Source organism: Chiloscyllium punctatum, chromosome 1 (genome assembly GCF_047496795.1).
Source record: "Chiloscyllium punctatum isolate Juve2018m chromosome 1, sChiPun1.3, whole genome shotgun sequence".
Classification (NCBI taxonomy): domain Eukaryota; kingdom Metazoa; phylum Chordata; class Chondrichthyes; order Orectolobiformes; family Hemiscylliidae; genus Chiloscyllium; species Chiloscyllium punctatum.
This window is the reverse complement of record NC_092739.1, coordinates 136773079-136787774: the sequence shown is the minus strand read 5'-3', so window position 1 is coordinate 136787774 and position 14696 is coordinate 136773079. Positions and strand designations below refer to the sequence as shown.

The following is a 14696-nucleotide window of genomic DNA, read 5'->3' as shown; positions in this document are numbered from 1 at the left end:
TTTCTCCTTTTAGGAACATTTAAGAATCTGAGTGGTAATTCCACAACCAGAGTCCAAGCTTGGCTAAGCCTGCCTACAGGCTAAATCTTCTTCAAAATCCAGTTCTGTAAAGTGAACAAAGTCTGTATTCCAACAGTATCTTGCTGGGCCTTGATCCCTTAAAAGGACTTCTGCAACTTCATTCAATTTCACCCAACTGAATAAAAACTCCTACGCAAAAGAACCTTCACTGGTTACCGACCTTCTGGATCTGGACAAAAATTATGTAAATTAATGTCCTTTTTTTGGCTATTCTTAATTGTAAACGCTAAATTGGAGGGGGATGATGGGGAGAGACATTGGGGGTCATTGACAGAAACTGGGGGGGGATGGATTGGTAATGAAATCTGAAGAACTGCACACAGACCTACACAATATTTGTAAGAAGACAGAACAAATGGTGATGAAATTTATTACAGATAAGTACAGTGTCTTATACACTGAAAGAAAAGTGCTACTGAATGATAATGGCCCTACTGAAGACAACAAAAGGAAACTGGAAGTTACTGTTGATTCGATACTTTCTGTGTTTACTGTTCTAGATGGACATGCTGAAATTATAAAGCTGATGCAGACACAAAGGGCTGAGCGGCCTCATCTGTGATTCTGATAGCAGCACAAGAAAAATAAATGGATAAGGTTGATTGGTAGTTTGACAAGACGTGATTAAGAGGAAAAGTTCGCAAATTTAACAGTTTTAATCAGGGAAACTTATACAAGTATACAAAAACATTAAGTGGAAATAGAAAGGGTTTAATCCTGAATACAATTTGGAGTTAAATGATCCCTCCAGGAATGTTTGTTACTGCATTAAGGATAATTGGTAACAAACATCATTAGTTGAAAATTGTCAACATGGTGAGGAAAAAATATTAAGAAAATATATATGTACAGAAAGTTTTTAAGGTCTCAAAGAGATTCAGTGACCATGGTAGCCCTTAAGGCAGTGCTTCCCAAACCTTTTCCTACTGTGACCCTGTTTTTAGACTTGAAAATGGTCTCAACTCCTGTGAAAGATTGGCTACCTAACAGTAGGTAGGGATAAATGGGTCTTTTATTGAGCTGACAGAATATTCGAGTGGTATGCCACAGGGTCAGTACTGGGGCATTTTCAATCCATGCTAATGTGTAACCTTTGATGTGGAACCTTTGATGTGGAACCTTATCAAATGCCTTCTGGAAACCTAAGTACAATTCATGCAGTGATTCTCCTGTATCCACAGCACAAGATTATACTCTGCATTCTCTCCTAAATCCCTGATGTACTTATGTAAGGTATGATTTGTGTGGTTAGCACGCAAACAATACTTTTCACTGTATCGCAATACGTGTCCAATACACCCAATAAGTTCCTTTGTGCAAACTTTTATTGGCACAGCCTGATTAACTTGTACTTGAAGCCCTGTTATGCTGTCTTTATTAATAGCTTCTAACATTTTCCCTATGACAGACACCAAATGATAGGTTTGTGAAACACTTTGTGTAATGATAGTACTAGCACCAAGGTCTCCTATGTCAGATAAAGCATAGGTTAGCTCCTTCTACATTGCTTCCAAAAAAGGCCTCAGCTGCAACCTCAAAACAACACTGCACTTGTTTGACATGTTATTTTCCTCAATATAGGTAATTTAAGTTAACTTAACAAGAAACATTTAAATATATATGAACTATGAACTTTCTTTAATATTTATCCAATTTTGTTTCTATGTCCTATTATTCATATAACTTTTTTATATTCATCATGTGAATATATATTGTCATTGTAGCTTTACATAACAAAACCAAGTGGTCATCTTTTTTCTTCTATAACTACAAGGATAGTTATCACTGTGCCAATGTTTTATGAGATGACCAATCATCTATAATATTAGCCCTATTATCCAAGTGTGACTTTAAACTGAAAACAACATCAAAATTGCAAACCTGGTTCCAGCAAGATAATTTACTCATAACACTTACCTGTACAGATTATGTACATACTTATTATTTTTAGAATAGGGAGCAAGTTGTTTATCAATTGAACACTTTTAAAAAAAGATACATGATATTCTATCCCATTTATTATGATATGTACTTCATTGATCCAGTAATCAGTGCTACAGAAAGCCCGAAGTGCACACATGATAAATGGGTCTAAAATTTCATGTATTCTTTTTCCTCCAAGTTGCTGAAGAAAATTAAAACATCAGCTGCCAGCAACAAGTGAAGAAAGTGAAGATTCATGATATTTCATCGTTTTTATCAGATTTGATAGATCTTAGCTAACCCAGCACATCTTCAGTCTCCAACTTCCTACATTCAAAGCTTAGCCAAATCTTGATAAATCCGTCTGAAATCTCATGCATTTTCTCAATCCCAAAATCTGGACATTCTGAGAGGAAAAAAGGGCAACAAAGAGTTAATGTTAGCTCCTCATCTGTTGATACATCATTTTCTATCCTCTTATCATGGCTTTTTGTGTTTTCAATGACAATGGGTGTAGGGGTTTGTAGAAAAAATTGCTTGGACAGCAAATTAGCATTGAAGCTTTTTTTTCATAACCTAGGCCATGAATTGTGTCTTAACAGTATCCAGATTTTCAGATAACCAGTTGTCTTTGAGCCAAATGGAAGCAAGCCTGATTAATAATGTGATACGCTACACCACAGATTATTACCCAGGCAGTGAAAATGAAAATTTTGAGTCTTCAGTACTCAAGTTTAATACAGTGGCACAGTAAATGTATTAAACATGAAGGCAAGATTAATTAAACTCTTTTGTTCAAGTTTTATAAGTCACTGAATCCTCTCTGAAAAGAATATAGCAACATATGCATTTGGTCGTTGCCAAGAGGAAGATGACTTCTTCCACTATATATTCAAAGATGTACAGGCTAGGTGGATTAGCCATGAGAAATGCAGGGTTGTTGGGATAGGGTGGGTCTGGGTGGGATGCTCTTTGGAGGGTCAGTGTGGATGAGCCGAATGGCCTGTTTCCACACTGTAAGGATTCTATGATATGAAAAACCCACCCCCATTTCTTAATCATTCTAAAATGAGAGGGACTACATAGTTACAAGTGTTCCCCATGAAATCCCCTAAGGAACTGATGCTTTGGATCAGTATCACTAGCTGCTGCAGAACATTGCTCCCGGCAAAAAGCTCTCTAGCTACATCCAATAGCTAAGCAGAGGCTTTCTGGGGTTTGAAGTTTCCCATTCAAAGTAGTGAACCTCATTATAGTGAATACAAGCATTCAATGAATTGTGTCCCTTCCCCATAAGTGACAAATACTGAACAGTGCCAGAGCCTCAAGAAACTCCTCCACAGGAATGCTCATGAGCTGGGCACTTCACCCGCCAACATGGGGCTCATGCACCAATTGGGAAGCTGAGCTTGAACCCCAACAGGTCCATGGGGATACCCGCAGTAATTATACATTTTCCAGGCACTCATGTTGTCGCCATCTGGTCTTTCTGGTGATGGAGGTCCCAGTAGCAAACCCCTCAGCTGCAGGTCGGTAGCTCAACACTGCTCAGAAATGCCAGTGGGAGCAGTGGCTACAGGTCATTCCTGACCAAGCTAAAGACTCAGGATCGCACTGAGAGCCCCCGAATCAGGGTGAGTGAATACCTTGGGAAATGGGGACACAGAGGTTGGAGGCAGTGGCCCAGTGCATTTGGAAAAATAATTCTGTGCTATGATTAATTACTGCTGTACACTACCACAATATATCGTGGTACGAACACTCTCCGGTACATTGTACTGAGAATGTCACAACAAAGTAATTACAGCACGATTAAAAAGAATAAAATATTAATAAATAGAATGACATCACTGGTTAATTGAAGAAGCCATTGATTGTTTAATAGCTCATGATAAGAAGGTCTAGAATCTCATGTGTTTTCTTACATCTCAAAGAACCAACCGGACATTGGATTAGTACGTGACCTTGTTACATCTGAAGATACATGATATTCCATCCTTTTTGCTATGGTTTGTCAAATGTAAACGTAACACCCAGCATCAAATAGTGGTTCTGATCAAGTGACCCCTTGCTGGAAATTGAACCCATGTAGATGTGGGGTGACAACAGAAACTGCACAATGATGTTCATCATTTTGTGACAATGAACCTTATGCCAGTCATTGCTTCAGCTTACACGTGTATAATAACCACTTTTAAAAGTGACTGGTAACATGTGCTACAGCTAGCATGAAAACACTAAACATTAGAAAGAGGAAACTAAAGGAGAAAAATGTACAAAAGCTCTTCCAAACAGCAAAGCTGAAGTTACAGGAGGATGCATTGTTCCAGGGGAATGATTCAAGCCTGACTCTTTGGATAATTATGCAATTGTCCCCAATAAAAACTGTCCTCAAGACCCTCTCAGCATTTCCATAATTTTTAACAGACAATTTCAGTAAACTAAAGGAGATAATATACCACAAATAGACAAGCTCATCGATGAGTTGAGACCTAGTTTATGCCCCTACATTGAGCACAGACTAACCCTCCCGGAGGAGGTCACCAGCAAACCAGACATGATTTGTTGACTAACCTCCCGAAGGATTGAACGCCCTGACAATGGTTGAGGGAACCTATCGTGCAAGGATCATGACAAACCAAACCGTGTTCCTGTTGGCTCATCCTTCGTTCAAAGGCAATCTGTGACAAAGACATTGTTGTTCCTTGAGATGGGGAAGACTTGATGGCAGCCATTTCCTTGCTGTTGCTGCTGATCCCTCTCACCTCTTTGGCCATGCCAACCACCCCAAGAACCCACTCCTGTCCTTAGTCCATTGTGGGCTGAGATCCTGAGACCATCTTGGGCAATGGGTAGATGTTGTGCTGCCAGGAGGCATCACCTTTTCAGTAGTGTTGTTGTTCAATAGAGCCAGATCTCTGAGTGGCAGTGGGTGGAACTTCCACTCATAGGGCCCTAGATCAAACAGAATGCTCACCATTATCCAGTTAATGCCTAAGTAGTACTTAATGCATTTGGCCTTCCCTGTAAGACATGATACAGGCTCCTGCTGACTCCTGCAGACAAAGATCCTTTCACCTCCACTAAATGCTGCACATGATGCGAATGAGTGCAAGGGTATATTGAGCAGGATGAGTGCTGCAGCTATTAACATCCTCGCATTACTTCAAAAGACAAAATATAGCAAAACAGGTCTAAAATTTCATGTATTTTCTTGAAAGCCAACACAAACACATCTAAGCAGTCAAACTTAGTATCTTTCTCCTTTGTTTGCTGAATGTGAACCTAAAGTGTCAGTGGATACCTCTTCTCTGTGCTGTAGAAATGGATAAATACATTTAGGTTAAGATCAGTATTACAACAGGGGAATAATGGTTTCATTTATTTTAATAACAAATATGGTACATACTTAATCACTTGCCTGCACTCAAAGTTAATTTTGATCTATAAAGATTAAATTATACTCTTGTATTAAATGCTTTCAATCATTAGATGAGAAACATTTTTCCCTTATAATTTCGTATACTTTGTGCTAATTCTTTTTCATTTGTCTCATTTTCAACTCATGTCTAGAAGCTACTTACAGCTGATATAAGAAGTCAGTAGAAGCTATACTTCTTGTGTAAGAATACTTAATTCTTCATGGCACCATTTTTCTGCACTGTCATTGATAAATTATTAAGTAAATATTTCCATTATGTCAATTAATACCATGAACTGGTATGCTGCATGAAGCGAATCATTAAATACACATGTGGTATACACCATAATCTCGTGCCGTCTTTTTAATGTGAAGCCCTATGTCATTTCACAATGCAAAACTGTAGATAAAATTTTGCCATTTGGCAGGTCTTGTCAGGAAAATGTCAAATTTTACAATCATAACCAAACTGAAACATTCAAAAGATGCTATCACAGAATACTGATTGTATATTTTTGTCAGCACATTAAATTTTAATGAACGAACTCAGATAATAAAAATGATAGATAAATCAAAGAAATACAAACTTCTTAAAAACATAATAAAATTTATGTATTGACTTTCCTATGTGTTTTATGCGAAGACATCAGAACCCTCAAAAACATGGGCCTGACCTGTATATTTTTCTCCCAGAGCAGTTACTTTTTAATGTGATGGCAGGTCCTGCAGTTTTAAAAATTATTTCCAAGGTGCAGCCACACCATGTCAGCTACACAAACAATAGAAACTTCTTTCTCAGTCTTAAACAAAATCCCTTTGGTTATTCTGCAAAATATTTGATGGGGAAACAAGAAAGGGTGCTTGGATACTTAACTGTTCTTTTAGGATCTTGGAGGTGGAACTTGAAAATGTTTAATTCCACAACATCTGCCGTCTGATCCTCATGGGTTACTGGCCTGGAGGTCAAACTGACTGATGAGCCTGCTTCAGATTGCAGGCTACAGGCAGATCTGATCCTAACTGAAGGCCAGAGGCGGGGGAATGTAATCCTGAGGGGGACCAAATCCTGGCCCAGGAGGACTCAACCCCAGGCCTGGCTGGGTGTAGTAGGGTGGTACAGATCTTCTTTAAAAGTAACGGCAACTAATCACAAAAATTGCCCAAAGAAATTCTCAGTGACAAGGCACTCTGCATTCCAAGTTGAGTTCTTTTGTAAATATATCTGGGCTGCCAAAGTAATACTGCAGATGGATACATACCCATATCACTAGAAAGAATAAAGTCAAACAGTAATGCTACTATTTAGAATAATTATAGCTCTTATCTATTCTAAAGGTTGCAAGATTAGGAGTGATAGCTTTGGATGGGGATGCTGAACAATTGATTTGCATGCAGTTTTTCTCCATTACAGTCACTTCAATTCAGCCATTAAGTGAATAATGGTTGTCTATATATTGGCAAACTTGTTTGTTTTTGTTTCAAAAAAAGTTATTTCAATTCAGCTGGAATAACAATTGTGCTCTTAACTATCATATACAGTCTTCAGTCATCTTTTCATCATATCTGTCAATATGGAGCTGAGTGTTTAACTCCTAAACCTCCAAATTAGTGCAATAACTGCAGCAAGTAAATCAGCCTGAGTTGAGTGGTAATGATTAAATCTTAACATAAATTGGCTGCTGACACAATATTTTGTCATATTAGATAAGATTTTGACTTCATGCAATTAGCTGCCATTTAGACATCACCATTCCATTCCAAGAATGGGATTTTCTTTTCCATTTTCTCCCTGGTACAGGAAATGAATACACCAAATATAAAAGGATATCAAACTTTGAGGAAGATGCAATTTCGATGTTTTAATCCACCCTTTCTGAGGCAGGTGGGACCATGCTCACAACGGCTCTCTGATTAGAAGAGAACTTGCTCACCTGAAGGAGTTAACAGGCCTCTGATAAAGAATACTGCACTCTTTGGTGCAGTGGTATTGCCACTATCTCTGAGCCAGGAGGCTGGGTTCATATACCATCTGCTCCAGAGGTGCGAAATAACAGTTCTGAACAGTTTGATTAGAAAATATCTACACAGTACTAGGCAGTAATGGGATTTAAACCCATGTCTCCTCAGAGACTGGAACCTGAATCCAGTGCTACTACAATGCTGTAGCTTTATTTAAGATGTTATGATTGAATGGTAAGGTCCTGGGAAGTGTTGTTGAACAAAGAGACCTTGGGAGTACAGGTTCATAGCTCCTTGAAAGTGGAGTCGCAGGTAGATAGGATAGTTACGAAGGCACTTGATATGCTTTCCTTTATTGGTCAGAGCATTGAGTTTAGGAGTTGGGAGGTCATGTTGCAGCTGTACAGGGTGTTGGTTAGGCCACTGTTGGAATATTGTGGGCAATTCTGGTCTCATTTCTTCCAGAAGGAGGTTGTGAAACTTGAAGGGTTTAGAAAAGACTTACAAGGATGTTGCTAGGGTGGGAGAATTCAAGCTATAGGCTGGGGCCAGAGCATCAAAGGCTGTGGGGCGACATTATAGAGGTTTATAAATTCATGAGGGGCATGGATAAGGTAAATAGACAAAGTCTTTCCCTGTGTTGGGGGAGTCCAGAAATAGAGGACATAGGTTAAGGATGAGAGGGGTAAGATATAAAAGAGACCTGAGTGGCAAATTTTTACGCACAGGGTGGTACATGTATGGAATGAGCTGACAGAGGAAGTGGTGGAGGATAGTACAATTGCAACATTTAAAAGGCATTTGGATGGGTATATGAATAGGAAGGGTTTGGAGGGATATGGGCCAGGTGCTAGCAGGTGGGACTAGATTGGGTTGAGACATCCGGTCGGCATGGACGAGTTGGACCAAAGGGTCTGTTTCCGTGCTGTACATATCTATGACTCTATGAAACTATTACTGATGGCAATTAGAAACCTTGGGTCAGCAATGCTCCAACTAAGCTGCGTGTAGCCATGTAGCAACCTGGATGATATCATGCAGGCTTTGTTTCACATGAACTAACCTGGGTGTGAGGCCGAATAAAACAGACATTGATTATCCATGTGCAACCATTAAATATTAAAGGAAATGTTTGTCTTATGAAATATGTTAACTGTTGTGCAATCAGCACAGGAGGTGGCAGTGAGTACAATAAATGCCATCCTCTCTGTTTATACCCATCAGTGGAGACATGATTAATACAGAATAATTATAGTACAACAATCTGCTTTCACAGCCCTGAACTCTGGAAACACAATTCACTTACTTGCTGGTCAGGTGCACCTTTGGCGTTATTCCATACTCGCCGAAGAGAGTGACAAAGATATTGGCATCGGTTCCGGCTCCTCGGACGTCACCCGTTACAGTTACAACTTCATAAACTGTTAGTGAAGGATAAGAGTAAATACAAAATGATTAAGGGAGATGGAAGGAATTGACTAGAGTTCATTTGATTCAAAATTGGAAATCTACCAGAACAGGATTCCAATGAACTATCCTTCAGGAATACATTTGTATCACGGAGATGTACAAGGACTTCAAGAGGACAATACAGAACTGCTGGGGAAATTCAGCAATGGTCCTCCCCACCGTCCTCCCCATCTAAACAATTCCCAAAACTGTTTCTTCAAATAAAACAAAAGTGGACTGAAGAAACGATATTTCCCACCAAACAAAGCACAGGATGTTTGTAATGCAGGCTAGAAATCTAGCTGATACAGGTTTTGCCCAAATCCATTTCCCAATCCCTTCCAATAATGTTAAAATGAGATCCTGTTAACTTGTTCAGGAAGAAACATGACCACTTTACTTCCTTTAACTATCAGCACTACAATGGTCTTCCCTGGGCATTTATCTCATTGTCATGTCTAAATTGACTGTTGAATTGCCCAGTATAATAATAGAGTTCACACCTCAAAATGATTCTTTGACAGTGATGTACTTTGAGGTGTGTTTGCAGCGTGTGTACATACAGCAGTTCAAGAAGTCAGCTCACCACCAGGTTCTTAATGGCAAATAGTGATGGGCATAAAATGTTGGCCCAGTAAGTGAAGCTCACTTCCCAGTAAGGAATTTAAAAAGTCCCCTTTGTCTCTAAAGAACAGGGCCCTGTCTTAATGCATGTAGCTTCCAGTAAGTGCAAGTACACCACACTCTGAGTCCAACTGACAAAACATGTAATAAATGTCTTTGGTTACATATTCGCCAAAAGCGAGGCACTTGTCCTTGTGTGTTGTTTCAATTTCTGCGCGCTCACCATCAATATCAACAAAACAAAGGAGATGGTCATTGACTTCAGGAAGTGGGGTGGAGGGTGGTGCTGAGGTGGAGATGGTTGAGAGCATCAAGTTCCTGGGGGTGACAATTACCAACAATATTCTGGTCCACCCACAGTGACACTACAGACAAGAAACCATTGCAACACCTCTACTTCTTCAGGTGGCTAAGGAAATTCACCATGTCCATAACAACTCTTACATATTTTTATAGATGCACCATAGAAAGCATCCTATCTGGATGCATCACAGTGTGGCATGGCAACTGCTCTTCCCAAGACTACAAGAGAGTCGTGAACACAGCCCAGTCCATCATACAAACCAGCCTCCCATCCGTTGATTCCACCTATTCCTCCCACTGCACTAGGAAAGCAACCAACATAAAAAGGATCTCTCCCACCCCGGTTATACTGTCTTCCATCCTCTTCCGTTGGGCAGAAGATATAAAAGTTTGAATATACATACTAAGAGATTCAAGAACAGCTTCTTCCCTACTGTCATCAGACTTCTGAATGGACCTCTCTGCACCTTCTCAGCAGCTGTAACACTGTATCCTACACTCTGCTCTGTTACCCTGATGTAGTTGTATAGTATGATTTGTCTGTAAAGCATAGAAGGCAACACTTTTCACTGCACAGTACCACAATCCTAGCACAAACCAACGTCCACTATACACGGCAAATCCTTGACCTCAAGTCCACCTTTGGCAGTCCCTCATGGCCTTACTTGCACTTGAGGGAGGTCAGTGTTCTGTGGCGGATGCATTGTTCAATTTTGGAGCTGCAGAGACTGCCACAGGTGATGTTTGAGGAAGCGGGTGGGTGGGGCACTCTGGATTCTATGTGTTCTTTCTGCTGCTTGCACTTGGCCTCCACTTGCTGCATTTTGGTGATGTTCAAACAGTCTTTGCAGATGCTTCTCCAGTTTGTGTGTTCTAGGGCAAGCTATTCCCACGTGTCAGTGAGGATGTTGCATTTGTTTAGGGAGGCTTTAAGGATGACCTTGTAGTGTTTACTCTGCTATCTGTAGCATGGAGTACAACATTTGTTTAGGGAGTCTTGTGGGGCGCATACAAACAATGTGGATGACCTGGCGATACTGGGGAATGTTGAACTGGGAGAGGCTGCTCACATTAGTATACCTATCCTGCAGTGGATTTGCAAAGGCAATGCTAGACTAACTCACCAGGGATTTGCTGTACATGGTATATGTTTTCGATGCATATAGAGGAATGGGGACTGGAGCGGTTCTGTAGACAATGAGCTTGGTGATGGTTTGATGTCTTGGATTTCAAACACTCTCTTCTTCAGTCATCTGAAGGCTGCACTGATGCATTGGAGTCAAGATAAGAGGAGACCCTAAGGTATTTGAAATAATCTAAGCTGCCAGGGTCTTGCAGTGGGGTTTGATGGTCGGGGGTAATGTTGTTGGAAGGAGCGAGCTGGTAGGCAACTTCTTTTTTCACCATCCAAGGCCCCAGTCATACCTTTCAAGTGAAGCAATGCTTTATTTGCACTTCTAGACTAGTCGACTGTATTCGTTGATCACAATATTTTCTCCTATACACTGGGGAGACAAAATGCAGCCTGGGTGACTACTTTGCAGGAAAACTATATTCTGTCTGTAAAAATGACCCTGAGCTCCCAGTTGCCTGGTGTTTCAACACACTGCCCATGTTGCCATGCCAATATTTGTGCTTCAGACCTTTTGCAGTACTCCAGCAAGGCTCAGAGCAAGCTGAAGGAACAACACCTCATCTTCTGCTTGGGCACCTGACAGCCATCAGAACTGAACATCAAGTTTAACAATTTCAGAGCATAAACACCTTTTTCCTTATCTATTAACTAACCCCACCATACCAGCTCCTGTCACAAAATGCATTGCTTTCAACAGAGCCAACCCATTCTCAGCTACTCATGGAGGATGTTATTACCTATCTAGCTTCTCTTATTCCCTGGCTGATGATCAACAATCCACTTCTCTCTCTCTCTCTCTCTCTCTCTCTCTCTCTCTGGCTCTCACTCTCGCCACCCACCTGCCCATGCCTGTGTCATTAGCTTAAGTACCACTATTTCTAGTTTTGCTTCTAGTTCTGAAGAAGCTGAGGAATGACCTTATCGAGGTTTATAAAATCATGAATGGCATGGTTAGGGTAGATAGACAAGGTCTTTTCCCTGAGGTGGGGGAGTACAGAACTAGAGGGCATAGGTTTAGGGTGTGAGGGAAAAGATATAACAGAGACCTAAGGGGCAACTTTTTCACGTGTATGGAATAAGCTGCCAGAGGAAGTGCTAAAGCTGGTACAACTGTAACACTTAAAAGGCATCTGGATGGGTACATGAATAGGAAGGGTTTGGAGGGATTTGGGCCAGGAGCTGGCAAGTGAAACTACATTAGGTTGGGATATCTGGTCAGCATGGTCCAGTTGGACCGAAGGGTCTGTTTCTGTGCTGTGCATCTCTATGACTATGACGATAACTAAGACTTGAAACATTAGCATTGTTTTCTCTCCACAGATACTGCCAGACCTGCTGAGTTTCTCAAGCATTTTCTGAGTTTTTTTTTTATTTTCTGGATGTTTAGTCTGAGGCCCACTGTCTCATATGCCTCAGTGAACGTGTCGAAGATGGTTTGTAGCTCAGGCTCTGAAGGAGTACACATGCAGGTGTCTGTATACTGCAGCTTTATGACAGAAGTAGGAGTGGTCTTGGTTCTGGCTTGAAGGTGACGATTGAACAATTTTACACTCATTTTGTAGGTTAGCTCCACTATGCTGGAGAGTTTCATGGTGATGGGTGGAATGTTGCGGCAAGAACATGGAGAAAAACATTTGAGAAACGCGAGACCACAGTTTACACTCATAGTGAGTCTGTGGTGGATCTGGTGATGGGGATCACAGCTTGCAATTCATCATGAATCAGGCAGAGAATGGTGTTAAATTGCTGCATCACTGAATTTGAGTAGTATGTTCCACTATCCCTCAACATTGACAGTCAAAGGACTTTGTGTGATCAAAGATGGCCATAGACAGAGGTACTTTTCTTGGATTTGTCACGGTCAGAAAATTATGTATATTGTGCATCTTGACAGCACACCTAGCTGTTCTGTATGTATTGTGGGATTCCAAGTGACTGTCCAATTTTCAATGCAATGTTATTGTCTGACAATCTTTTGAGGCCTATAGGCTATCCTGTACATATACATCGTTAAACCCAACAAAGGGACACGTATAAGCATCCTTAACAAATGTTATAGCTTTAAAATGAACATAATGCTTAATGTTGGGTCTTAAATTTATGTCAGTTAGCCCTACAGTTCAGCTGTCTCAGGAAGCTAAAAAAACTTGCTGGACTTGTGTCAGAGTTGGGTGATATATACATGATATCGTTTGTCCTGAAAACTCACTGCATTTGTGAAGGAGTGTCCTGCTCAGGACACATAAGAGTAAAGTCCTTTTAGGCTCTACCTTATCTATAACTGGTTCTATATAACATGACCTTGCCAAACGGTTCCGCAAATTTCTTCAACCTGTTTTGAGCATGTTTTCCATACACCTGGTGAAGAATAACCTTTCATGGTCAATGTTGTGGAGACTTTGAGACAAAGACCAAATGAGTATATCTGGGAATTTGGTTCAAAGTGGGAATTCAACTTTAAATCTCTTTCAGTTTAATTTCACAATAAAAGTCTGAGTCTGACCGAGAACTAACAACCTTTAAGTTACTTAAAATATCCGACTTAAACAGACAGCTGCTGATTGTGACAGTTATTTACCAATTATCTGAAATCGCAAGCCTGATTGATTTCTGTAATGGGCAGCTAAGCGAGAAAGTAACTCATCTTTAAAGGAGTAGCAAGTGATTAATCACAAGAAAGGGATTTTTAAAGCACATGGTCAGTAAGGACTTGGTCAGGGTGAGAGAGGCAATGCCTGAGTCAGATGGAGACTATATCTGGGAGCTTGATTCAGAGTAGGGATTTGGTGCAGGGAGGGAAAGAGGTGCTTTAAGGTTTGATGCAAGAAGTGTACTGAGTGAGGAAGTTGGTGAAAGGAGGGAAGACGTGTTTTTTTCTGCTACTCTTTTTTAGTAAGTTTGCTGATTGGTAGGAAACGTCTGCTGGAGACTGTCTTTAAATTATTGTAATTTTAAAAGGTATTGGACCATAAGACCATCAGACATAGGAGTGGAAGTAAGGCCATTCAGCCCATCAAGTCCACTCCACTATTTAATCATGCTTTAGGAGCATTTCAAGTCCACTTACCCACACTCTCCATGTAGCCCTTAATTCCTAGTGAGATCAAGAATTTATCAATCTCTGCCTTGAAGACATTTAACATCCTGGCCTTCTCTCCACTCCGTGGCAATGCAATTCATAGGCTCACCACTCTCTGGTTGAAGAAATGGCTCCACATTTCCATTCTAAATTGACCCCCTCTAATTCTAAGGCTATGCCCACGGGTCCTAGGCTCTCCGCCTAACGGAAACAACTTCCCAGTGTCCACCCTTTCTAAGCCATGCATTATCTTGTAAGTTTTTATTAGATCTCCCCTCAACCTTCTAACCTCTAATGAAAAAAATCCCAGCATCCTCAGCGATTATCACATGTTAGGCCTAGCATTCCAAGGATAATCCATGTGAATCTCTGCTAGACACGCTCCAGTGCCAGTATGTCCTTCTGAGGTATGGGGCCCAAAACTGGACACAGTATTCTACATGGGGCTTAACTAGACCTTTGTAAAGTCTCCGAGGCACATCACTGCTTTTCTATTCCTACCCTCTTGAGATGAATGACAACACTACATTTACTTTCTTAACCACAGACCACCTTTTCTTAACCACCTTTAGAGAATCCTGGACTAGCATTCTCAGGTCCCTTTGTAGATTGGCTTTATGAATTTTCTCACCGTTTAGAAAATAGTCCATGGTTGTATTCTTTTTTCCAAAATGCAAGACCTCACATTGAATTTGATCAGCCATTTCCTGGACCACGCTTCT

General features: G+C 40.6%; 1 protein-coding gene across 1 annotated transcript in view; it reads right to left on the bottom strand.

The window, feature by feature from the left end:
• Positions 1–14696, bottom strand: part of loxhd1a (lipoxygenase homology PLAT domains 1a) — a 153754-nt gene that overhangs the window by 123272 nt on the left and 15786 nt on the right. The window contains exon 2 of the mRNA XM_072574269.1: positions 8691–8805. Coding sequence (XP_072430370.1) covers positions 8691–8805 — 115 coding nt within the window. The remainder of the gene's footprint in view (positions 1–8690; positions 8806–14696) is intronic.